The sequence below is a fragment of the Elephas maximus genome, chromosome 9 (genome assembly GCF_024166365.1).
Source record: "Elephas maximus indicus isolate mEleMax1 chromosome 9, mEleMax1 primary haplotype, whole genome shotgun sequence".
Classification (NCBI taxonomy): domain Eukaryota; kingdom Metazoa; phylum Chordata; class Mammalia; order Proboscidea; family Elephantidae; genus Elephas; species Elephas maximus.
The window spans coordinates 84467134-84491533 of record NC_064827.1 but is presented as its reverse complement, the minus strand read 5'-3'; the positions used below and the strand labels follow the sequence as shown (position 1 = coordinate 84491533).

Here is a 24400-nt window from a genome sequence, read left to right as displayed (position 1 = left end):
GATCAGATTAGAGTTCCTTTGGGTTGTGGCTGTCTCCCTCTTTTCCTTGAGTCTCCCACACACTTGGTTAGGCAGGTAATGTACAAGTATGAAATAGACAACTGTAAGACAATAGGGAATGGTGGGTTCTCTGGCAAATAAATGTGCTGGCCCACCTGAAGCCATTTCCACTGTTTTTAAATTGGTTCAAATGAAAACCTGCAAATAAGAATTCTGATCAATTCCACCTTTCTCCCACAGCTTTGGTCACCTAAAAGGTGTATACATGTGCCTATGAAATTGAAGAACACTAGCCTTCCATGGCAGACCACTAGCCTAATATACAGCCTTATATAGTTAGGCTTCTGGCACACACCAATTTCTGGCAAGGAGCCCATACATTTGTTTCCCATGGACTGCGTAGGGGTCACTGTAAATAAGTTTTGGAAGATGAGTTAGAAAGCAAGTAAAATTGTGGCACACAGAAAAAGACATCTTGAAATCTTAACTTCTGTCCCTTAAAAGCCATTTTAACACAGAGTAATTACAAATAAGTAAAATGCAAATATTGCCTTAAAGTACCTCTAATATTTTAGCAATATATTGCAGAAAAGAAAAGAGGTAGAATTCCTATGAAATACTTTCTTCAGTCATTTAGGGCTGTAGAATGCTTTTAGTCCTAAGGGTAATGCTCTATTACTTTAAGAAGTTATCATCAATTGGGCCTTAAGTTAGAAAAGCATGATGAAATGAAAATAGGCATTAGATGAAAACTTCTGTGTTGCTTTTAAACTAAAGTGAATCGCCAAAGCAGTCAAGTTGCCTTTTTCTTTGGAACGGTATTTAGCATTTAAGACAACTGTATTCCCACCTCTCCACCTCCTAATTAGGAAGCACTGCACTTTGCTGTCCAGTCCTTTCTTGTGTCATTTGTTTATCTACCTCTGTATCTCCGTATGGCCACATGTATGGTTTTATATGCCATTATATATATGCTTAGGAGCCCTGTTGCTAACCAAATGGTCAGCAGTTTGAATCCACCAGCTACTCCTTGGAAACCTTATGGGGCAGTTCTGCTCTGTTCTATAGGGTCAGTATGGGTCGGGATCAACTTGATGGCAACAGGTTTGGTTTGGGTTTTTTTTATTTATATGTGCTTAGGTCGGTGGTTTGCACTCAACTATTAACCAAAAGGTTGGCGGTTCGAACCTATTCAGCGGCACCATGGAAGACCTGACAATCTGCTTCCATGATGATTATTGTCAAGAAAATCCTATGGTGTAGTTCTACTCTGCATACACGGGGGTCACGATGACTTGGAATAGACTTGACAGCAACATGTTTGGTTTTTGGTTTATATATGCTTATGGACCCCCTGGGTGGTGCAAACAGTTAGTGCACTAAGCTGCTAACCAAAAAGTTGGTGCTCCCAGAGGTACCTCAGAAAAAAGGCCTGGCAGTCTACTTCTGAAAAATCAGCCACTGAAAACCCTATGGAGCATGGTTCTACTCTGACACACGTGGGGTCACCAGGAATGAGTCTACTCGACGGCAACTGACGGTGTATTTCTTTGTTCATTTAAATAAGACAAGGCCACAGGGCTGCAGGCAGGACCTGACGGTCCTCTGTCCATCACCATGGCCACAAAAGACTGACCTTCAATCAAGCCAAAAATACAACAGCCAAAATTAAAGCACATAATGGATGCCAGTTTCTCTTTTTTGGGGTGGTGAAAATGTTCTGGAACCGGCCTGTAGTGACAGCTGCACAACACAGTGAATGTGATGAAAGCCACCCAACGGTATGCTTTATAATGAAGAAAATATTTTATGTCATGCATATTTTACCACAATGAGAAAAATAAATAAAACACTAAAGCACCCCTGGTTGCTACATTTTTTAAACCCACATGGTGTTAAACAAACTAGCCCTAGTGGTGCAGTGGCTAGGAGTCTGGTTGCTAACCAAAAGGTCAGCAGTTTGAGTCCACCAGCCAGCTGCTCCTTGGAAACCCTATGGGGCAGTTCTACTCTGTCCTCTAGGGTGGCTGTGAGTCAGAATCGACTCGACGGCCACAGATTTGTTTTTCTTTTTTCCCACTCCATGAAGTTTCTGAAAGAGAAATGACAACTACACAAGATAAATAATAAACAGAAATAGTCAAGCCAAGCACAAAAAACCTGAAAATACGTGCGCTTCTGTTACCGATGAGGCACTTAACGTGCTACAGCACAACACACCCAAAACAGAAAAAAGTGATTAGTATCTCTACATGGTTCACCTCCTTTATGCACTTTGACCATGAACATGACCTCTGAAACAAATGAACATGGAAAAGGCTAGGGCGGCACTTTTTATATATGAAGGTTAGGTTATACAGTCCTTTTCAATAAATATCCTCTTTCATTAGCTATCAAGCAGTCTACAGGGTACAGCCATGTCGGCTGTGGGCCCAAAGAGGATTTCTGTATCAGCCACAGCTTACGACTGTGTAACAGCTTCTCTGTCTCAGGAGATGAACTCAATCCTTTTTAGTTCCCTATAGAACTGAGGCCTCCTTTTGTAATCAAGAGAAAACTTAATCACACCCAAGAATAAGGGCTGTCTACTTCCTGACGTCCACGTTGGATTATCTGCAAAAGAAGCCAGTTCTCACCCCTCTGTCCTTGTTGCCAGGGTGATAAAACCATTTGCCATTGAGTCTCAAGCCAACTCATGGCGACCCCATATGCATCAGAGTAGAACTGTGATCCAATAGGATTTTCAAGGGATAATTTTTCAGAAGTAGATTGTCAGGCCTTTCTTCCAAGGCACTTCTCGGTAGACTTGAACCTCCAACTTTTTGGTTATCAGTCGAGTGCATTAATCATTTACAATACCCAGGGACTCCAGTCAGGGTGATAACAGGAAATAAAACACTTTCTTAAGTATACATGTCAAGTACTGTTACTTGTTACTCATTGAAATGACTCTCCCTGTCCTTAACAACTTACAGAGAGGGGTGACTGTCAAACCCTCAGTGAATTCACTACTTTTCTTCATGGGAATTCAGAAAATCTTTTCCCTATACAGTACGAAAATATTTTATCCTCGGACCTTCATGAGCAAAGGCTTCCAAATTTCTAGTTAGCACCCTAAACTCTCTGTACCTCCACTTCAAAAACAAACCACAGTTGGCATCGAGTTAACCTCAACTCAGGGAGACCCCATGTGTGTCAGAGTAGAACTGTGCTCCATAGAGCTTTCAATGGCTGATTTTTCACAAACCACCACCAGGCTTGTCTTTGACTCTCCAACCTTTCGGTTAGCACCGAAGCACAAGAACTGTGCACCGCCCAGGGACTTTACAGCCCCTTGTTGTTGTTGTTAGTTGCCACTGAGTTGATTCCAACTCATGGCAAGCCCAAATGTATGAAGTAGAATTGCTCCATAGGGTTTTCAAGACTTTGACCTTTCAAAAACAGATCACCAGGCCTATCTTCCAAGGCACCTCTGGATGGTTTCTAACTGCCAACCTTTCAGTTTGCAACTGAGCATGTTAACTATCTGCACCACCCAGCGACTCTACGGCCCAGTACTAGCTCAGAAATACGCTTTTTGTTCTTTAGCATTAGCCCAAGAGAACACTGGTATGAGTTGGCACTTGGACGGGATTTTAATCTTCATCTTCGTGAGTGGCGTTTCCTGGAATAGTGTGGTCCACGAGGTTCATTCAGGTACAGCCAGTCATCCAGGATACTGAGCAGAGCCAAGCAGAGTTTAGGATTTCACTGGAAAGCTTCAGCAAAGCTCATGATCAAGGTCTGCCCTTCATCTGCTCCAGAAATGAAATCTGAACTACCGCAATCAGGCCATGAGCCAAGAAGGAAAAGGACCATCTGTTTTTCTATACTGCTGCTTGCTTCCTTGAAAACGCTACAGCTTTTTTCTCCCCTCTCCCTCTAACCTAGAAACTCTTAATGAACCCCCAAAGTTATTACATGTGAATTTTCCACTAACGTTAACAAGGAAAAAAAACATATATAAGAACTTCGTTTATAAAGCAAAAATCCTACCAAAGACAGTTTTCTAGAATTCTGTATTTCTGTAGTCATGAGGTGCTTGAAGTTCCTGATATTTATTCTGAAGCCAATGAAAAATATATTCTATGTATATCATTACCTCATAGCGACCCTACAGGACAGAGTAGAGCTGCCCCATAGAGTTTCCACGGAGCACCTGGCGGATGAGTCGGAATCAACTCGACGGCACTGGGTACTGGGTACTGGGTATGTATATCATAAAATGCTAAAGCTGAGTTACCATTGTTTAATTCTTTAAAACCAATAAATCATATCAATATATAGTAACTTTTAAAGTATCAATATTTGGTTAGTTAGAAACTACCTTTCCTAGGTAACTTTTGACGTCAATAACATAATGAACCCATTGCCATCAAGTCAATTCCAACTCAGAGTGACCCTGTAGGACACAGTAGAAACTGCCCCATAGGGTTTCCAAGGAGCACCTGGTAGACTCCAACTGCTGACCTTCTGGTTAGCAGCCATAGCCCTTAACCACTGTGTCACCAGGGTAACAAGCAGCAGCTGTTTGTTGTTTCCTGTGGGGAAAGAGAATGGACAGCTGCTTTCCTACCCTGTGCCAGAACTCTGCTAGCGGCCTTCTCAGTATTATCTATTTTCATCTTCTCAGCGTCACTGTGAGGCAAGTATTCTTATTGCCATTGAACAGACCCAGAAACCTGAGTCTCAGAGGTTTAGCCAAGGTCACACAACTAAGGAGAGCCTGGAACGAGGTTCAAATCGGAGGGTCTGGTGCTCACACCCGCCTTTGTTCTATTACAGCACACTGCCTTAAGAGTAACACTAGACAAAGGGAAGACTAAAAACCCAAGATTAGCAAGATCTTTTGAAAGATCTTTCTCCTTAGAGTCTCAGCTTTATTTTTTTTAATCAAACTAATAAAAATCTTTGTGAGGGTCTTCACCAGTCGCTGTCAACTCTGACTCATGGTCACCGCCAGATTTGCCAAAGTAGAACTGCACCCCATAGGGTTTTCAATGTCTGATTTTTCAGAAGTAGATTGCCAAGGCATTCTTCAGAGGTGCCTATGGGTGGACTTGAACCTCCAACCTTTAGGTCAGCAGCCAAGCATGCTGACCATTTGCACCATACGGGGACTCCTTGCAAGGGTCTTAAACACTATTAATTCCCAGACATGGGGATGGGCTTTAGGCTCCAGGGCTGAGAAGACAGAATCCATTTGAGAGAAAGAGAGACCTCAACGCTCAGCATTAACAAACCTCCAGCTGCTCTATTTTCCCAAGCAGGACCACATCCCCCATTACCCTTCCTTACTTGAGTAAGGATCCCCAGAAAACCTCACTCTTTCCATGTAACTTCTAGAAACAGGGCTAGGTGTTCCTTACCTTCAGGATCTGGTCTCCTTCTTCAAGGCCTTCCTGCTCTGCCGAGGTTCCCTCTTGAATGCCAGCGACAAATATTCCGACATCATTGCCACCAGCCAGCCGGAGACCCACGCTGTCTCCCTTCTTGAACCTCACCATTTTGGTATTAGGGCTGCCATGTTCAGTTTCGGAAAGGAAAGATGGGGGATATTTTTTGAAAGGGGAATGAAAATTAGCAGAGAAGAGATTTCATTTCTTCTGTCTATAGGGTGACTTGCAGTTTACTAAGCTCTGTCTCATTTTTCTCATGTAGTCTATGATTTTCTTCTCCTTGGGACTATGAAATTATTACAGTGAAACCTATGAAGCCAGAAGTCGACTAAACTGCCTTGTTTTTCTGGGTCTCGCAGGTTTTCTGCCCTTGATAGAGGGCAGTCACTGCTTTTCTATCATTCTCTACTCAGTGCAAAATATTTGAGTTTTCCTCCTCTGACAGGTTTCCACCTTACACAGCTTCCAGCGTTCACAGGTTTTTCTATAGTAGGCCTGCATTACTGGTGAAACCGTCAAAATGTAGAATGTTTACAAAAGCTCATTAATGATATTAAGCAAATAAAGGACAGAGTTAGGTTAAAACTGACACCATTTGACTCCTAGTTGAGGATTCTCTCAAAGGAAATCCTGGCAGTACCACAGGGCTCTTGTCAAATGGAGACACATCCTAGGTCCAGGGAAGCTGGATCCTATTCCTGGAGGCAGCTGCTCTCGAACACCACTGAGCCCAAGGTCTTGATCAGTCAAGTGCAGGGCCCTGTGTCACTCCTCCCCTCACATACACATACATCTTTGGGATCATCATGTCTCCACACCCCTTCAGAAGCACCATAGTTTAGCAATACTTCACCTATCTTGAATTTATCTGTTAAACACAAAATTCAGAATAACATTCTGGAAAAGTAGCCAGAGAAATAAGACAAACAAGCCAAAGGAATATCACAAAGCTCACCCAGTTCCACATTTTACTTATCCTACAAATAATTTCTCTTACTCATAATAAACACTAGCACCAGGGGTTGCTTAAAGATGACTGATGATAAGCAAAATAACCATCTGTATGTAAAAATCACTATTCTTCTGGGTTTTAGCTAAAGAGATAGTGCCGTATGGGAAGGAAAAAAAGAAAATGAGAGAGAGACAAAGACTGAAATACATACCCATATATTGCTTCATCTTCGGGACTAGGACGATTGAAAATTCTCGGGGCTGGTTTTGGTTGAGGGACTGTGGGTTAAACAACGTTTACCGATATCAAACCAGACTAATAGGAATTTGTTGGTTTGTTCTTAAATACAAAGATCACAAAATCCACAAAAATTGAAGTCTGTACCTTATGCTACATACATGTCATCACATGAAACAACAAAAACAAGGCTTTAAGGTAAAGTTTAATTTTGAGGCATTGTTATTGTTGTTATTAGGTGCCATCAAGTCGATTTTCGACTCAAAGCAACTCCATGTGACAGAGTAGAACTGCCCCACAGGGTTTTCTAGGCTGTAATCTTTACAGGAACAGATCACCAGGTCTTTCTCCCATGGAGCATCTGCATGGGTTCAAATCACCAACCTTCCAGTTAGCAGACGAGTACTTAACTACTGTGCCACCAGGGCACCAGGGCTACTTTGAGCATTAGCAAGTGCCAATGGTTTTGCAAAATAAGAAAAACGAACCCCATCTGGAGCAAGGGAGAATGAAGAAAACCAAAGAAACAAGGGAAAGATTAATCCAAAGGACTAATGGACGACAACTACCACAGCCTCCACCAGACTGAGTCTGGCACGACTAGATGGTGCCCGGCTACCACCACCAACTCCTCTGACAGGGATCATAATAGAGGGTCCTGGACAGAGCTGGAGGAAAATATAGAACAAAATTCTAACTCACAAAAAAAGACCTACGGGTCTGACAGAGGCTGGAGAAACCTCGAGAATGTGGCCCCCATACGCCCTTTTAACTCAGTGCTGAAGTAACTCCTGAGGTTTACCCTTCAGCCAAAGATTAGACAGGCTCATAAAACAAAATGAGACTAAAGAGGCACACCAGCTCAGGGGCAAGGATGAGAAGACAGGAGGGGACAGGAAAGCTGGTAATGGGGAACCCAAGGTCCAGAAGGGAGAGAGTTGACATGTTGTGGGGTTGGCAACCAGTGTCACAAAACAATATGTGTATTAATTGTTTAATGAGAAACTGATTTGCTCTGTAAAAAAAAAAAAAAAAAAAAAAAAGCTTCATCTAAAGTACAATAAAAAACAGGAAAAAAAGAAAAATGAACCTCTGAAATCCAAGATGTATAGTTATATGTACAAGAAGGTAGCATTTTTATAGCTTAAAAACCATATAATAAAACTATGGTTTTTCCATGGATCAATATTTATTTATGTCAAGTTATTATAATCTGTCTTGGAAGAAGTGCAACCAGAACGCTCCTTGGAAGCAAAGATAGTGAGACTACATTTCACATACTTTGGACACGTTATCAGGAGGGATCAATCCCTGGAGAAGGACATCATGCTTGGTAAAGTACACAGTCAGTGAAAAAGAGGAAGACCCTCAACGAGATGAACTGACACAGCGGCTACAACAATGGGCTTAAGCATAACAACAATTGTGAGGATGGTACAGGACTGGACAGTGTTTCATCCTGCTGTACCTAGGGTCACTATGAATCAGAATCGACTCAGCAGCACCTAACAACAACAACAACAACAGGAAGAGAGCAGGGTTAGAAGAATGGGATTGGGATCAAAGATGGGAGACAAAAAGGACCTCAACTCATCAAAGGTGACAGAATGTTACCAACATAACCAATTCTGTTTAAAAACTGAAAGAGCTGTTACATTCATTATATTTTCTCAACATTCAAAGAAAAAGAGAACAGGAGCTTCTTACACATATGGAAATGATTTTTTATAATTTCTCTCTCTGGCATTCCAGTCACCCTCTGGAATTACCGAGTATACAATCCTGAAGACAGCTGTTGAAAATAAGCAGGATAAAGCCTCACCTGGCGGTTCCTCTTGGTGTCTGGGCTCCTTGCTGGTCTCTATCACGGCAGCTGCAATATCACCAGTAGACTTAAATGGAGTAGGTGTGGCTCCCATCCTGGACAATCTGCCAGATGTGTCCTCTCTTGAACTTAAGCAGACATGATGTTAATGTCTCATGATGTGACAGACTCACAAATGCATGTGTGTGCACACTAACAATGAGGTGTGTACAAAGAAAAACACAAATCATCTCACCTGGGCCTTTCCTTCAGCTTTTCGTTGGAGGAATGATAATCGTAATCAGAATACTGCTGTCTTCTCTCATCTGGAGAAAATGATCGGTTTGACTCTATTTCAGAGATGTCTGGTTTCAAAAAGAAGAAGACGTTTTAATAAATTCTTTAAGGGTTCCACTGAAATTATACTATTCTCCAGGTAAGAAACACGGGAAATGGGCAAGAGGTAGGCAGTAAATGAGCTGTAAGTTTAGTCTTCCCTCGAAAAAACTTGATAGTTTTAAGGAAAAGGGCTTTAATTCATAAAGAAGATACCAAATTCAGAATTGTATGTTTCCAGCAAAGCTGCTATTGAAGATTCGCAACCCAATTACTGGGATCATATATATATACTCATTTTTACCAAACAAACCAGTGCTTCTCAAACTTCCATGTGCATACAGACCATCTAGAGAAACTGTTAGAAAGCAGTGGCTCTGGGGTGGGGCCTGAGATTCTCCAGTTCTATCAAGTTACCAGATGACGTTGCTGGTCCAAGGACTGTACTTTTAGTAGCAATGAAATAAACCATAACCTCCTAGGTTCTGGAACTAGTTCATAGGACCCTTTTGCTTCCTGAACTGACTCAGAGTAGAGGATACACAGGTATAGTGACTGACAGAGAAGACTTTTGGTATATTGGAAATCAAAGTAAGTCTTAAGGATTTATAAAGAAAAATTTTTAAAAGGCAACAAAATTCAGTTTTAAAATGAAAACTTAACATTTCCTAAACATTTCTGCACAAAAGCAATATTAGATGGTTAAGAAGGAAATTATCACGACTATTTTTACAAGATTAATGTGTTATCCTATGTATACTTCATATTCAAGCAATGAACGTAACTTTTTAAAAAGAGAAGAGGTAACATGGATCACTAAGCAGCGAATAGTACAATATCCAGTCATTCTGATCAATTCTTCATTTTTAGGATCTACCTATTGTGACTATCCTCCAAATCATTTTTTCTTTGCTATAAATACTAACAGCCACTTTTAAAAAAACAAAAACACAGAAGTGCAAAACTGACCAAATAACAAATATATAAATGATCTTGTTGGTTCTTTAAGCCACTTGTACGGACATGTTTTGCTTCCAGTGGCCTAAGTCAGAGTCTACTAGGAGCTCACAAGTGCACCAGAATTTCCCATCAGAAACCTAATTTTAAAAGACACTTTAATAAGAAACTATCAACCGAGCACTTATCTTTTACCACTAATGTTTAAAATGGAGGGTTTCCTCCGATAGCAAAAAGGCAGACCTCCCCGGGAGCCCATTCAAAGTGTGACAACCAGTAACTGTTGACTGCTGGCCTGATATGAACTCCTACAGAAGGTTCCCCTACAGTGAACTCAGGAAGTGGGTCACCTAAATGGAGACTGCTCCCCCAACCACCACAGGGCCACTGGGGCTCTGAAACAAGACAAGACAGATCTCTCAGAAATCCTTCTGGGAAGTGCCAGCCCCACCTCCTCTGAAATGGAGGATAGTCTGCCTGTGCTTCCCCTGAATGCAGCTCACATATAAGCAGCCCTCACAGAGCAGGGAAGGAAGCCTCAAACAAAATTGGAGAGCAACACCCAGCTCCGGGGGGGCTTGCTGGTTGTCGGTTTACTGACTAAAACCATAGTTGCAGAAACAAAGAGAAGGGAGTAATAACCAGAAAGAGAGGACTGCACTCACTGGCGGACAGATACATGATATCTCACCTGAGTGGTGATGCCCCTGCAGGTGGACAGACTGACCACAATGTGTTCTCCGATGTGTTTGGGAGAGACTGAAAGCTGAAAACTGAGACCTAAAACTTTCAAATCCTAATTAAACCAGGGAGGAAGAAGGAGCTAACAGAGAGTAAAAGGAAAGGATGAACACTCTGCCTGCCTAGTTTTTTTTTTTTTTTTTTACATAAAGTAGTGTGGGCAAAAACCCAAAATACTGGGGGAAACTGAGAAAGTTAACACCCTCAAAAATTCCATTGTCCCAATAACAAAAAACAAAATCACAAGACACACAAAGAACAGAATAATGATGGGCCAACCAAATGAACATGACGAAGGGAATGAAAGTGCATCTAGCGATGACCAAAAAATTGAAAAAATGGAAGTATATAATACAACAACACTAAACATAATTAAAGGACCAAGGGAAAACACTGACAAAGAGCAAAAGAAATAAGGAAAACAACACAAGAACAAAATGAGGATCTAAAACAAGAGATATTGCAACAGAAAGGAATAACTGAAATGAGAAACACAACAGAAGGACTTATCAACAGATTTAATCAGGCAGAAGAAAGAATCAGCAAATTAGAGGATAAGATAGTTAAAATTACGGATGCTGAAGAGCAACAAGGACAGAGGCTCAAGAAGGCTGAACACAGTTTAATAGAATTACGGGACAATAACAAGAGACCTAATATATACGCCATGGAATTCCAGAAGGAAATGAGAGAAAGGGACAGAAAGAATATTTGAAGAAATAATGACAGAAAATATTCCCAATCTAATGAAGAACATGAATCTACAAATCAAGGAAACTCGAAGAATCCCAAGCAGAATAAACTCAAAGAGATCTACACCAAGACACATTACAGCTAGGCTCTAAAAAGTAAAGATAAAGAGAGAATCCTGAAAGCACTAAGAGAGAAGCAAACAGTCACATACAAAGGATCCCCAATAAGATTAAGTGCCAATTTCTCCTCAAAAATACTGGAGGCCTGAAGGCAACACAATGATATAGTTAAAGTGTGAAAGATGAAAACTGTCAACAAAGAATAATATACCCAGCGAAACTGTCCTCCAAGAATAAAAGTGAAATTGAAATATTCCCAGACAAGCAGAAGCTGAGAGAGTCATAACCACCACTGGCCCTACAAAAAACACTAACAGAAGCTGAGTAGATAAAAGGGAAAAGACACTAGAAAGTAATTCAAAGCTATACGTAAAAAAGAAAGATCCCTAATAAACGGAAATGCATGAACAGGTACAAGGGCTGGAATAAAGTATTCATGCTAATTTGAAATGTTTTGCCCTTCATGTTTTTTAATAACCAATATATAAAAAGCAAGCATAAAATTATGTTACAGGGCACAAGAAATATAAAGACAATCACTGATAACAAAAAGAAAAGGGGGAAAAGAATGGTACGTAGAATTTCTTGTATGTTACTGTAGTTAAGTTGGTACCAACTTACCCTAGAATGTTATAAATACAAGCTGTTAAATGTAACATTCATTGTAACAGCTAAGAAAATACATAATAAATGTACACAAAAGGAAAGGAGAAAGGAACAAAAAAGACTCACTACAATAAACCAAAAAAAAAAAAAAAAACAACAACAGCAAGCAGTAGCAAAGGCAAACAAGGCTTAAGACGCACACACAAAAAAATGACAAAATGGCAAAAGTAAGTCGCTTCTTATCAGTAATTACAGTGAATGTAAATGGACTAAATGCTCCAGTCAAAAGGTACAGAGTGGCAGACTGGATAAAAAAACATGATCTAACTATATGCTGTTTCCAAGAGACACATCTTAAACTCAAGAACACAAATAGGTTGAAAGTGAAAGGATAGAAAAACATATTCCATGCAAATAATAACCAAAAAATAGCAGAAGTGGCAATCTTAATATCAGACAAAATGGGTTTTAGGATAAAACCTGTCAGAAGAGATAAAGATGGACATTACATAGTGATAAAAGGGTCAATTAATCAAGAAGATTTAACAATCATAAATATAGATGCACCCAACATCAGGGCTCTTAAATATATAAAGCAAACATTGATAGAATTGAAGGGAGAAATAGACAGTACTACAATAATAGTTGGAGACTTCAATATACCACTTTCAACACTGGACAAAACATCTAGAAAGAAGATCAACAAGGAAACAGAGGCATTCAATGCCACTATAAACTAACTAGACTTAATAGACATATACATAGAAAACTATGCCCCCAAACAGCATAATACACATTCTACTCTAGTGCACATGGATCATTCTCCAGGATAGACCACATGTTAGGACACAAGTCTTGATAAACTTAAAAAAGATTGAAATCATACAAAGTATTTTCTTGGACCACAACAGAGAAGCTAGAAATCAATAACAGAAAAAAACCTGGAAAATAAACAAACATACTGGAAATTAAACAACACACTATTAAAATACCAATGGGTCAAGGAAGAAATCACAGATTTCTTGGAGTCAAATGAAAATGAAAGCACAACATACCAAAACTTATGGGATGCAGCAAAGGCTGTATACAGAGAGAAACTTAAAGCGATACGTGACCACATGAAAAAAAGAAGAAAGATCCCACATTAACAGACTAACTCCACAACTCCAGGAACTACAAAGAAAAAGAGAAGAGCAAACTAAGCCTAAACCTACCAGAAGAAAGGAAATAATAAAAATCAGAGCGGAAATAAAGAAAATCAAAACAGAAAAATAATGAAGAGAATCAATAAAACCAGAAGTTGGTTCTTTTGAAAAGATTAATAAAATTGACAAACTTTAGCTAGACTGACAAAGAAAAAAAGAGAAAAGACGGAAATAACCAAAAAAAAAAAAAAAAAGAGGGGACACTACAACCCACCCGATAAAGAGAATTATAACAGAATATTTATCAACAACTATACGGCAACAAACTAGATAACCTAGATGAAATGGACAAATTCTTAGAAGCACACAACCTACCCAAACTGACTCAAGAGGAAACAGAATATCTCAACAGACCCATAACTGAGAGTCCAGAAATAAGCCCACACATCTATGGTCACCTGATTTTTGAGAAGAATACTAAGTCCATTCAATGCGGAAAGAAGAGTCTCTTCAATAAATGGTGCTGGGAAAATTGGATTTCCACATGCAGAAAAATGAAACAGGATCCATGCCTCACACCATACACAAAAACAAGTTCAAAGTGGATTAAGGACCTAAATGTGCAAACTAAAACCATAAAATTCTTAGAAGAACAAGCAGGGCCAAGCTTTCAACAATGGATTATTGAATATAACAGCAAAAGCACAAACAGCAGAAGATAAAACAAATAAATGGGCCTCAAAAATTTTAAACCTTTGTTCATCAAAAGACTTTGGCAAAAAAAGCGAAAAGACAAGCTACCAACTGGAAGAATATCTTTGGAAACCACATGTCCAACAAGAATCTAATAACCAAAATATATATAAAATTTCAACTTAACAACAAAAAGGCAAATAACCCAATCACAAAATGGACAAAGGGCTTGAATAGACATTTCGCCAAAGAGGACAATCAAGTGGCCACCAAACACATGAAATGACACTCAGCATCATTAGCCATCAGAGAGACACAAATCAAAACCACAATAAGATACCATTTCACTCCCGCTAGGATGGTTAATGTTAAAATAAATAAATAACAAATGTTGGTATGGATGGGGGAGACTGGAACCCTTAACCAACGCTGGGGGAATGCAAAATGTACAACTGTTGTGGAAAACAGCATGGCGGTTTCTCAAAAAAGTAAAAATAGAGCTACTATATGACCCAGCAATCCCACTTCTAGGTTTATATGCAAAAGGCCTGAAAGCAGAGACTTGTATGCCAATGTTCATTGTAGCACTATTCACAAAGCCAAAAGGTGGAAACAACCTAAATGCCCATCAGCAAATGAATGGATAAACAAAATGTGGTACGTACATACAATGGAATACTACTCAGCCAGTAGGAGAAATGAAGTCTTCACACACACTACAATACGGATGGAGTCGGAAGACATAACGCTGAGTGAAATATCATATTTTACATAAATAATGCACACCTTTTGCATTCATTTGCCAGTCACCCTCTGGCCTTGGGAGATATTTTTGTAAGCACACTATGCTGATTTTTTTTATATAGCAACATGTGGAAGAGGATTGGCATGACGGCACTTTTGAGGGTGCCTCGTGCAGGGGTGGGGGTGTGGCTGGCAAATAAACACAGGAGGTGCACATCATCTGTGTAAAATACAGTAAGTCAATCACATAAGGAGAAATAATGTATTACCTCACTTACGTAAAAAAATAAGAAAAGGCAAATGTATAGAGAACAAAGTTTATTAATAGTTACCAGGGGCAGGGGAAAAGAGGTGGTTAATGGTGATGGAAATACAGCACTGATTAAGGGTAGGGTGACAGCTGATTACTGTAAAAGCTGCAGATAAGTTGTACACCTGTAAAAAGTTGGATCAGCAAACAAAGTTGCGTGATAGATATACTTACGACAATGGGGACAAAAAAAAAAAAAAGAGTAGCTCCTGAAGCTGCTTATGTACAACTGAACGCCTCATGGCATTTGGTTCCTTGGTTTGGAGGTCTAGGGTCATGGTTTCATGGGACACCCCAGTTAACTGGCCTAATAACATGTTTAGTGCTTCTGTTCCACCTTCTAGTTTGTCGCATAGTGCCTGGGGTCTTAAAAGCTTGCAAGCAGTCATCCAAGGCACAACAATTGGTCTCTATTCGCCTGGAGCAACAGAGGAAGGAGTGTGAGGAATGGAAGGAGAATATGGAATGTGTGGTTAATTGCCTCCAAGAACTGCCTCCTTTGCCAAGAGACGAGAAGAACTGGATGGTGTCGGCTACCATTACTGAACATTCCAATCAGAGTCCATAGAAGAATCCTGATAAAAAGGGAAAAAATGCAGAACAGACTTTCAAAGCATTGTGCTCTTTTAAGAACTATCTATATAGGATCAAACTGGCAACAGCAACTCCAACAAATGATTTGATAGCAAACTCGTGGGGCAGTGAATTTATGTTAATGGAGGAGGAGCAACCCAGAAAAGGAGGGTGAGAGTGGTTGCACAACTAGAAAAATGTCATCAATGTCACTTAATGGCACATGTAGAAACGGTTGAAGTGGTATGTATTTTGCTAAATATAGTCTCAACAACAACAAAATACAGAGTAAAAAAAATGAAAGGGAGGGTTTTGTTGAAAATTTAATTTCAAGCTGAACAGCTATGCTAAATAGAGAGGAGAATGCAGAAAGCAACGGCCTTCCTTGCTAAGCTTACAATCTCATTACCTTCCATCTCTGAGTCGCTGTCATTCAAAGAAGGGATGTTGACGAGGGTCTGCTTGCTGTCTCGCCACACCACTAGCTGGAGTTTTCCTCTTGATTTTTCTATCAGTTTTCGAGCATCCGTTAAAGACATGTTCTCACTGACAGTTCCATTGATCTGTGTTTATGAAGAATGGTAATGTTATATGTGAGAAGCCCTGGTGGCACAACAGTTAAGGGCTCAGTTGCTAACTGAAAGGTTGTCAGTTCAAACCCACCCAGCAGCCCTGAGAAAGACCTGGTAACCTGTTTCTGTAAAGGTTATGTATAGCCAAGAAAACCCTATGGGGTAGTTCTACTCTTTCACATGGGGTCACTATGAGCTTGAATCAACTAGACTGCTCCCAGCAACAACAACAACAAAGTTAATTACAATACAACCATTCCTCAACAGAACAGGAAACTCCTATTTTCCCCTGCTAAAAATGTAACAGCTCTACTCAGATATTCAGTCATGGGCTTTGGAATGAATGACTGAATACAAATTAATTATCCTTTAAATTAAACACAACCAAGCATACCTGGATCCCCAGTGTAGGCATAAAAGAGCTCTAGTGTCCTTAAATCACCCTACTAATTTGTTTAATCTCCAAGCTCAAGACGATGGTTTGGTTCATTACTGGAGTGTATTTCATGACTGGAGAGATTTACAAAAACTATTAAATACTCACCATTAATAATGCCGCCAACTCTCCCTCTCAACTTTCCTTATTTTAGGAGCTTAAACTTTAATAAACAGAGAGAAGACAACAGTACTTGAGGTTTACAAAAAATCTAACAGTAAACTATACAAATCTCAAAGTCCGGTCTTTCAGATAAAAGTCATCTCAGGTAAACATAATCAATGTCACTGAATTGTACGTGTAAAAACTGTTGAACTGGCAAAATAAAAAAAAAAAATATATATATATATATATATATATAATTGCCAAGTCAACCATAGAAAAACAGGACTAAAAGAGCAGCACTGTGAGATGGTATTATCACACACAAAAATATCATCTCGTAATGCTGCCGTTTTAGTCTCATTTTCCTATTGATCCCTACCCCAACAAAACTTCACTGTGTTGGCCTGTGAATGTGAAAATGCAGACCATGAAGACAAGAATGAACAGGACTGTCCTCCACTCTCATCTGCCCACCTTGAGAATGATGTCTCCTTCATGCAGGTTGCCATCTTTAAAGGCCAGACCCGTTTGGGTCATTTCCTTTATGAAGATCTGACTCCCAAGCCGGAGACCATACTCTAGAAGACACACATACAAATTACACATATACCATCAACTTGTTCAGAAAATTTAGTCTGGTTCTTAAGACTATTTAAAAATATTTAAGAAAAATTAATTTTATAAATTAAAATTAATTTAGAATTTATATTCTACAAGACCACTGTGCTAGAGTGTTTTAAAAAGTCAATGTCATGAGCACCAAAAGAGATGGTGGCATTGTTCTAGATTAAATGAGACATAAAGACCAAATGCAAAGAGAAATGAAGTACTGATACATCCTATGGCATGGATGAACCTTGAAAATATTATGCTAAGGGAATAAATAAGCCAGACACAAAAAGACAAATACTGTGTGATCCCACTTATACAAACAAATGCATAAAGGCAAAAAAGTTGATGACTGGTTGCCAGGGGCTGTGGGAAAGGAGAAATGGGGAGTTGTTGCTGAAGGGATACTGAGTCTCTGGGGTGATGAAAAACTTTTGGAAATAGATAGTGGGGATGGTTGTACCACATGGTGAGTGTAATTAATGTTCACTGAATATATACTTAAAAATCATTACCCAAAACCCACTGCCATCGAGTCGATCCCAAGTCATAGTGACCCTATAGAACAGGGTAGAACTGCCCCATAGAGTTTCCAAGGAGCGCCTGGTGGATTCGAACTGCTGACCTCTTGGTTAGCAGCCGTAGCACTTAACCACTACCCCACAGGGGTTTCCTAAAAATCATTAAGATGGCAAATTTTTGTTATATATATTTTACCACAATAAAATTAAAACAAAACAATGCAAATGCAATGCACGAGCCTTCACTGCTCCTTGATCCAAAGTGGGAGGTGGCGTGAAAACTTCAAAATGGACTATTTCCACTGTTTGTTACCATCGAGTAGATTCCTACTCATGGCAACCCCATTTGTGCAGAGTAGAACTGCTCCATAGGGTTTTGAAGGCTGGGACCTTTCAGAAGCAGATCACTAGGCCTGTCTTCTGAGGTGCCTCTGGGTGGATTAGAAATGCCAGCCTTTCAGCTAATAGGCAAACACTTCATTGTCTGTGTCACCCAGGGACCATAAAATGAACTCTACTATATATTAAAGGGATATTAATGCTGATTTTCTTCAGTGTAATAATGATATTATGGTTATGCCAGAGAATGTTCTTATCCTTGGGAGATACCTACAACTTACTTTCAAGTGGTTCAGAAAAGGCACTGAGTGTGTGCGCACATGTGCGTTTGTGTAAATGTGAAGGGAGAAAAGGGAAAAAAGAGGGAAGGGGGAAAAGAAAGCAAATGTGGCAAAACGTTAAGTGGTAAAACTAGGTGAAAGCTATATGGGCATCTGCTATAAAATTACCGTTTTCAAAATGAAATGTTGGCGAGAAAAAACATAATTCCCTAAACTCAATAGGCATATTCTGCTGAAACTGAGAATTTCAATGAAATTGTCTGGAGAAGAGCACTGCATAAAGTATGCCCTTTGTCTGTAATAATTTAGATTGTGTGGGGTTTGGCATTTCAAAAAAAATTCATTGTAAAGAAAATGGGTAAGAGTATAAAAAAAAATATATATATATATGTATATTTTGGGGGGGGTAAATAAGACAGGCAAAGCAATAAACACTAAAACCAGCAGTTCTGTGGGTTTATGAACCTGGAATTGCTATCACAAGAGAAAAAACACCATTATTTCCTAGGAATATATACACTTAAGAATACTTTACATGCTATTCACACAACTCAAATTTTATTTATGAAACTTGTCAATATACATATTTTAAGAATGAATTTTGGTTATTTTAGAAAGCTCTCACAACTTAGCAGATTTCAAACCAGGCACATTCAATTTTCTTTTATTGTTGTTATTGTTCTGGGTGAGAATCTTATAAAAGTAAATAACTACCTACAATTTAGGATAGTTACGAAGTAGAATGAACCAAAAGGCTGGCTGTCCAAACTCAACCAGTGGCTCCATGGGAAACAAGACCTGGTGATCTGTGAACATTACAGCCTAGAGGACCCTCTGAGGCAGTTCTACTCTGTCACATGGGGTCACTATGAGTCAAAACTAACTCTATGGCACCTAACCTAACATGAAATAGATTTTTAAAAAAAAGGTTTTAAATGGCTTGCAGTACACTTGTCAACACCAGGTCCTACCACAATGATTAAAAGTGTTGAGGCTGTTTCCTCTCCCAATTTAGGAAGCTGAATAAGGGTAAGACTTCATCTGCTTTCATGAATGAAAACTCTCTACTGCTCAAAAGGCCTCATGGCCTAGAACAGAAGGCTATATAATACAGAACAGAAGGGTACACTAATAGAATTAATCACTAGGGTCACTATGAGTCGAAATCCACTTGACAGCAGTGGGTTTGGTTTTCAGGTTCATATACCACTCCTTTATCCTCTTAAAAACTGCACGCTTATTGTAAGGTTGCAAATAGATTTATTGGTACATGTATGTGAGCATCTCTTAAACGAAAAATAAGTAAATAAATAAATCAGTTGACCAGCTTCTAAGACATTTACCAGCAAGGCTATCTGGGGCCTGTGAAATGCAATAGTTTGCCATAAGAATGGGCCATATTTTTCTTAATTAAATGTAGGTCTTGCCTACTACCAGATTTCTTTTAAGAAACCTTTTTGGGTACTGGGTAAACAACCCTTGTCAGTGAGCACTAAGTCATTGTGCAATCTTAGCAAAAGGCAGTAAAAAAATCTTGTTTTAAAAAGTGGCACATTAAAAAAAGAAGAGTCCAGGTTTGGGAAACAAAATGGCCCAGAAGTAAAATGCTGCTTCAGCCAAGGGGCATGAGCCCCTTTTTTCCTTGATTCGCTAAGACCAGGCATGACTTGCACAACCATTTAAGACAGTGTCTTTAAACTGTGGCTTACAACCCACGAATGAATCTTGAAATCAACTCAGGGAATTGCAACCAGCACTATTCTTGCTGTCGTAAAGTACGTATAAAATTTGCCGTAATAATCGTTTTTAAGTGTACGATTCAGTGGCATTGATTACATTCACAATACTGTGCAACCACAACCACTGTTCGTTTCCAAATCCTCTTCAGCACCCCAAACAAAACCTCAAAACAAAAAACAAAAAAACTCAAACTCATTGCCACCAAGACAATTCCAACTCAAAACAACCCTGTAGGACAGAGTAGAACAGCCCCACAGGGTTTCCAAGGCTGTAATATTTATGGAAGCAGACTGCCACATCTTTCTCCCGTGCATTTGCTGTTGTAGATACTTCTTATAAGTGGGATCATACAATATTTGCCCTTTTGTGTCTGGCTTATTTCACTTAGCATAATGTTCAGCCTCTTTTTTTGTTATTATTAATGTAAACGGATCTTTCAGAATGCATTACATCGAATAAGTGTGGTTTCATGAAAGTGTGGCTCAGGTTTTTGATATCCACATGTGTCCATGTGTGCCTGGATATATGAGTTAAACGGTGCAACATGTGGCTCTCAATTAAAAAAAAAAAAAAGAAATTTGAAATATACTGTCTTAGGTAATTCAAGAACCTGGGCACCATGTCCTATAGAATGAGCACCAAACCTCTCTGAAGGAGGTCTCACGCCAAATTTCCTCTCTCAAAACTTCTCTACAGTCCTCTTTCGATCGGAGTGCCGGGTAGTTTTACTCTATAATTCTTAGAGGTTAATGAACTAATGTCATTATAAATGTATATAAAGATTCTGTGAAATCCTTAAACCTCCTAGGATGAACACTCCTCAAAGAGAATGGAACCTCAACTTTCACCCCCATTTTCTGGGACTGGGCTCCAGGTATCCCATTATTCACATCCCTGCATTTTTCCTCTGGTATTTTTTTTTTATTTCAACATGGGAAACCCTGGTGGCGTAGTGGTTAAGTGCCATGGCTGCTAACCAAAGGGTCGACAGTTCGAATCCACCAGGTGCTCCTTGGAAACTCTATGGGGCAAGTTCTACTCTGTACTCTAGGGTCGCTATGAGTCAGAATTGACTCGACGGCACTGGGTTTGTTTTGTGTTTGTTTTCAACGGGCACCTAGTTACATAACTCAACTCTTCCTGCTCCTTTAGAAAGACTAAAAAACAAACCCTCCCATTCTATAGGCTATTTTAGATGCTAACCCAAACCTAAAAAGCAAGAACTCTTTCACTTTGCATTATCAGGTGCTCTTCGTTTTATTCCCCTTAGAAAGAGAACAATAGATATGTTACAAGGAATTCAGAAAGTTAGAAGATAAGAATCGATACTAGAGATACATCAACACTGGGCTCAGAGCCTTGCTTTCCATCGTCTAGTTCCAGGAGACGGAGTTTGAGTTTTAGCTGCACCACTTATTTATTGGCTTCAAGATTCAGAGAAGTCGCTCTCCCTCTCCATTTCAGAATCCTCGCCTTTGAGCTGCGGGTACTATTAGCTTCTCTAGCTGCCAAACAGGGCATTAGTGAATCTTTGATGTGGTTAAGTGTGTGCAAGTGCTCCAGGAATGCAACGTGGGAAGGGCAGACTGGGCCAGAGCCGACCTCAGCCATGGGCATACCAAAAACCTCTCTGTATTTTGGTATTCCTGATCTGTAAAATGGAAACCCTGGTGGTGCAGTGGTTAAGTGCTGCGGCTGCTAACCAAGAGGTCAGCAGTTCGAATCCACCAAGTGCTCCTTGGAAACTCTACGGTACAGTTCTACTCTGTCCTATAGGGTCGCTATGAGTCAGAATCGACTGGACAGCAATGGGTAAAACTGGAATGAAGCCTCCTACCACATAGTGTTCTTAAGAAGATTAAGGAAGAGAGTATTTGTTTAGTATAGTCCCAGGCATACAGCAGGAACCATCAAGACTGGATAGATTTCTGTTCTACAGCCTAATCTGGTGAGTAGAATCTGAGGTCTTAAAAACTTGCAAGCAGCCATCTAAGATACACCTGAAGAAAACCCAAATTCAGAGAAGGAACCAGTCTATAGTACTAATTGTCTATATGAATCACAGCCTCCTCTACCCTAAGACCAGAAGAACTAGATGGTGCCCAGCTATCACTACCACTATTAAGGTCACAATAGGTGGATCGTGATAAAAAGGGAGAAAAACGTGGAACAGAACTTCACATTCTTATGAAATCCACACTTACTGGACCCACTGAGACTAGAGGACTCCCCAAGACTACTGCCGTGAGATACGCCTTAAACCTTGAACCGAAACATCCCCTGAAGTCATCTTTTAGCTAAATAGCAGGTTAGCTTATAGGGAATATCACCCTTGAATAACTGCACTCCTTTAAAAAAAACATCTGAATGAGATCAAATGGTCAACAGTCACTCTAAAGCATAGATGAGAAGGTTGGGGGCAGTGAGACTAGGTTAATGGGAATGGAACAACTAGAACAGAAATAATGAGAATGTTGACACAATGTGAAAAATGTAACCAATGTCACTGAACAATATGTGTAGAAATCGTTGAATGGGAACCTGTTTCGCTGTGTACACGTTCACCAAAAATACAATACTTAAAAGAAAGACTAGGTGCAATATTATTATAGCCATGAATATTATTCAGCCACGAAAAGGAATGACATTCTGATGTACACTACAGCTTGGATGAACCTCACCAACACTATGCTAAGCGAAAGAAGCCAGAGAGAAAAAGGCCACGTACTATATGATTCCATTTATATGAAACACCCAGAATACAGAAATCCAGAGAGACAGACAACAGATTAGTGGCTGCCCAGGGACGAGGAGGGAGGGCGGAATACAGAGTGATTGCGTAATGGGTACTGGGTATTCTTCTGGGATGATGAACAAGTTTTAAAACTACAGAGATGGTAGTTGTATAACATGGTGAATACACTAAATACCACTGAATTATACACTTTAAAATGGTTAATTGTATGTAATGCAAATTTTACCGCAATTAAAAAAAAAAAAAAAAAAAAGAGAGAGATTAGTTGGAATATATTCCTTTATAGTGGGTTCTCCAGCTTGGAATCTATCAGGATCACCAGGAGGGCTTCTTAACTTGTAGACTGCTGGGGCCCCTCCCAGAGTTTCTGACTCAGAAGGTGTGGGGTGGGCTGAGAACTCGCAATTCTGGTGAGCGTTCAGGTGATGCTTGTGCTGCTTTGATAGTCACTGGCACAGCAGTTTAAAGCCGATTTTCTGGAGCCCGGTTCTGCCACTGACATACAACTTCGTGCAAGTCAGTTAACCTCTCGATGCCTCAGTATCCTTGTTTACTGAATGAAGATGCAAGAGTAACTCCCTCAATGGGTGGCTATAATGATTAAATGAGTTAATGCATTTAGGTCAGTGCTTGGCACATAATAAGCACTATGTGAGGGTGAGCTATTATTATTACAACAGTGCTTTTCTTAAACACACACACGCATGCTCACAACCACCACCACCACCTTTCGCCAAGCATAACTACCTTCATTTGCTTTGCTTTTTGTCAGAAGGACTCCAATGGGCCGGTCTGAGTCCTGCTGGCCAGTGTGGGCTGGCCGTCCCCTCAGCTCAGGGCTGGGGCTGCGGGAGTAGAGGTGCTCCCGGCTGTGGCTCCGGGACATTTCATAGCGGGCATCGACCTGGGCTCTGCGGCTGTACTCCACAGACGGGCTATAGGGCCGGTCGTATGCCTGGTTGTAGGTTCGCTCATAGCTCCCTTCCCGGTCGATGCTCCGTCCGCGGCTACTGTCCCGGGCTCCCCCGTAGTCATGGTCCAGGCCCCGCTCCAGGCTCTGACCGCGGCTGCGGTCCTGGCTGGGCAGCCGCTCCCGGCTCCGTGCCCGGTCGTGGGGATGTCCCCGATCGGGGCTTTCATCCCAGCTGCGGCTTCGAGCACCATGGCTGCTATGCCAGCTCCGCTCGCTGTACCCACTGCGAGCACTTCTGCCATCAAACTCATCCATCACCTCAAAAGCCCGGTCATCGTGATCCACAGGAGGGCTGTTCTGCAGCGGAGCCAGCTGGACTTTCCGGGGCCTCTTGACCACCTATTACCAAAACAAACACAGTGAGGATGCAGGATGTTACAATAAATATACAGTCTGTGGTGCTTAAAAGCTCTGGTTGTAGCTTCAGTAAAACTGTGTCTCCCTGCCAACTCACTACTCACTCACTGAGCCTCAGTTTCCTCACCTGGAAAACAGGGACAATGAAGCCCACACCTCATAGGGCTGAGAACAAAATAAGACAATGAATACAAAGCTCTGGGCACAATACCTCAAATTAAGCTAATAGCACGTGTCTTAGTCATCTAGTGCTGCTATAACAGAAATACCAACGTGGATGGCTTTAACAAGGAGAAATTTATTTTCTCACAGTCTAGTAAGCTGGAAGTCCAAATTCAGGATGTCAGCTCCAGTGGAAGGCTTT

The 24400-nt window shown here is 40.4% G+C and overlaps 1 protein-coding gene across 5 annotated transcripts in view; it reads right to left on the bottom strand.

Moving 5' to 3' along the window:
* The window catches only part of TJP2 (tight junction protein 2), a 160132-nt gene that overhangs the window by 18786 nt on the left and 116946 nt on the right, over positions 1–24400 (bottom strand). For all 5 annotated transcript variants that reach the window (XM_049895232.1, XM_049895230.1, XM_049895231.1 and 2 more), the window contains 7 exons: positions 23454–24018; positions 16936–17039; positions 15758–15911; positions 8688–8796; positions 8450–8580; positions 6602–6668; positions 5409–5559 (listed from right to left, as the gene is read on the bottom strand). In XM_049895232.1, the coding sequence (XP_049751189.1) occupies positions 5409–5559; positions 6602–6668; positions 8450–8580; positions 8688–8796; positions 15758–15911; positions 16936–17039; positions 23454–24018 (1281 nt within the window). The remainder of the gene's footprint in view (positions 1–5408; positions 5560–6601; positions 6669–8449; positions 8581–8687; positions 8797–15757; positions 15912–16935; positions 17040–23453; positions 24019–24400) is intronic.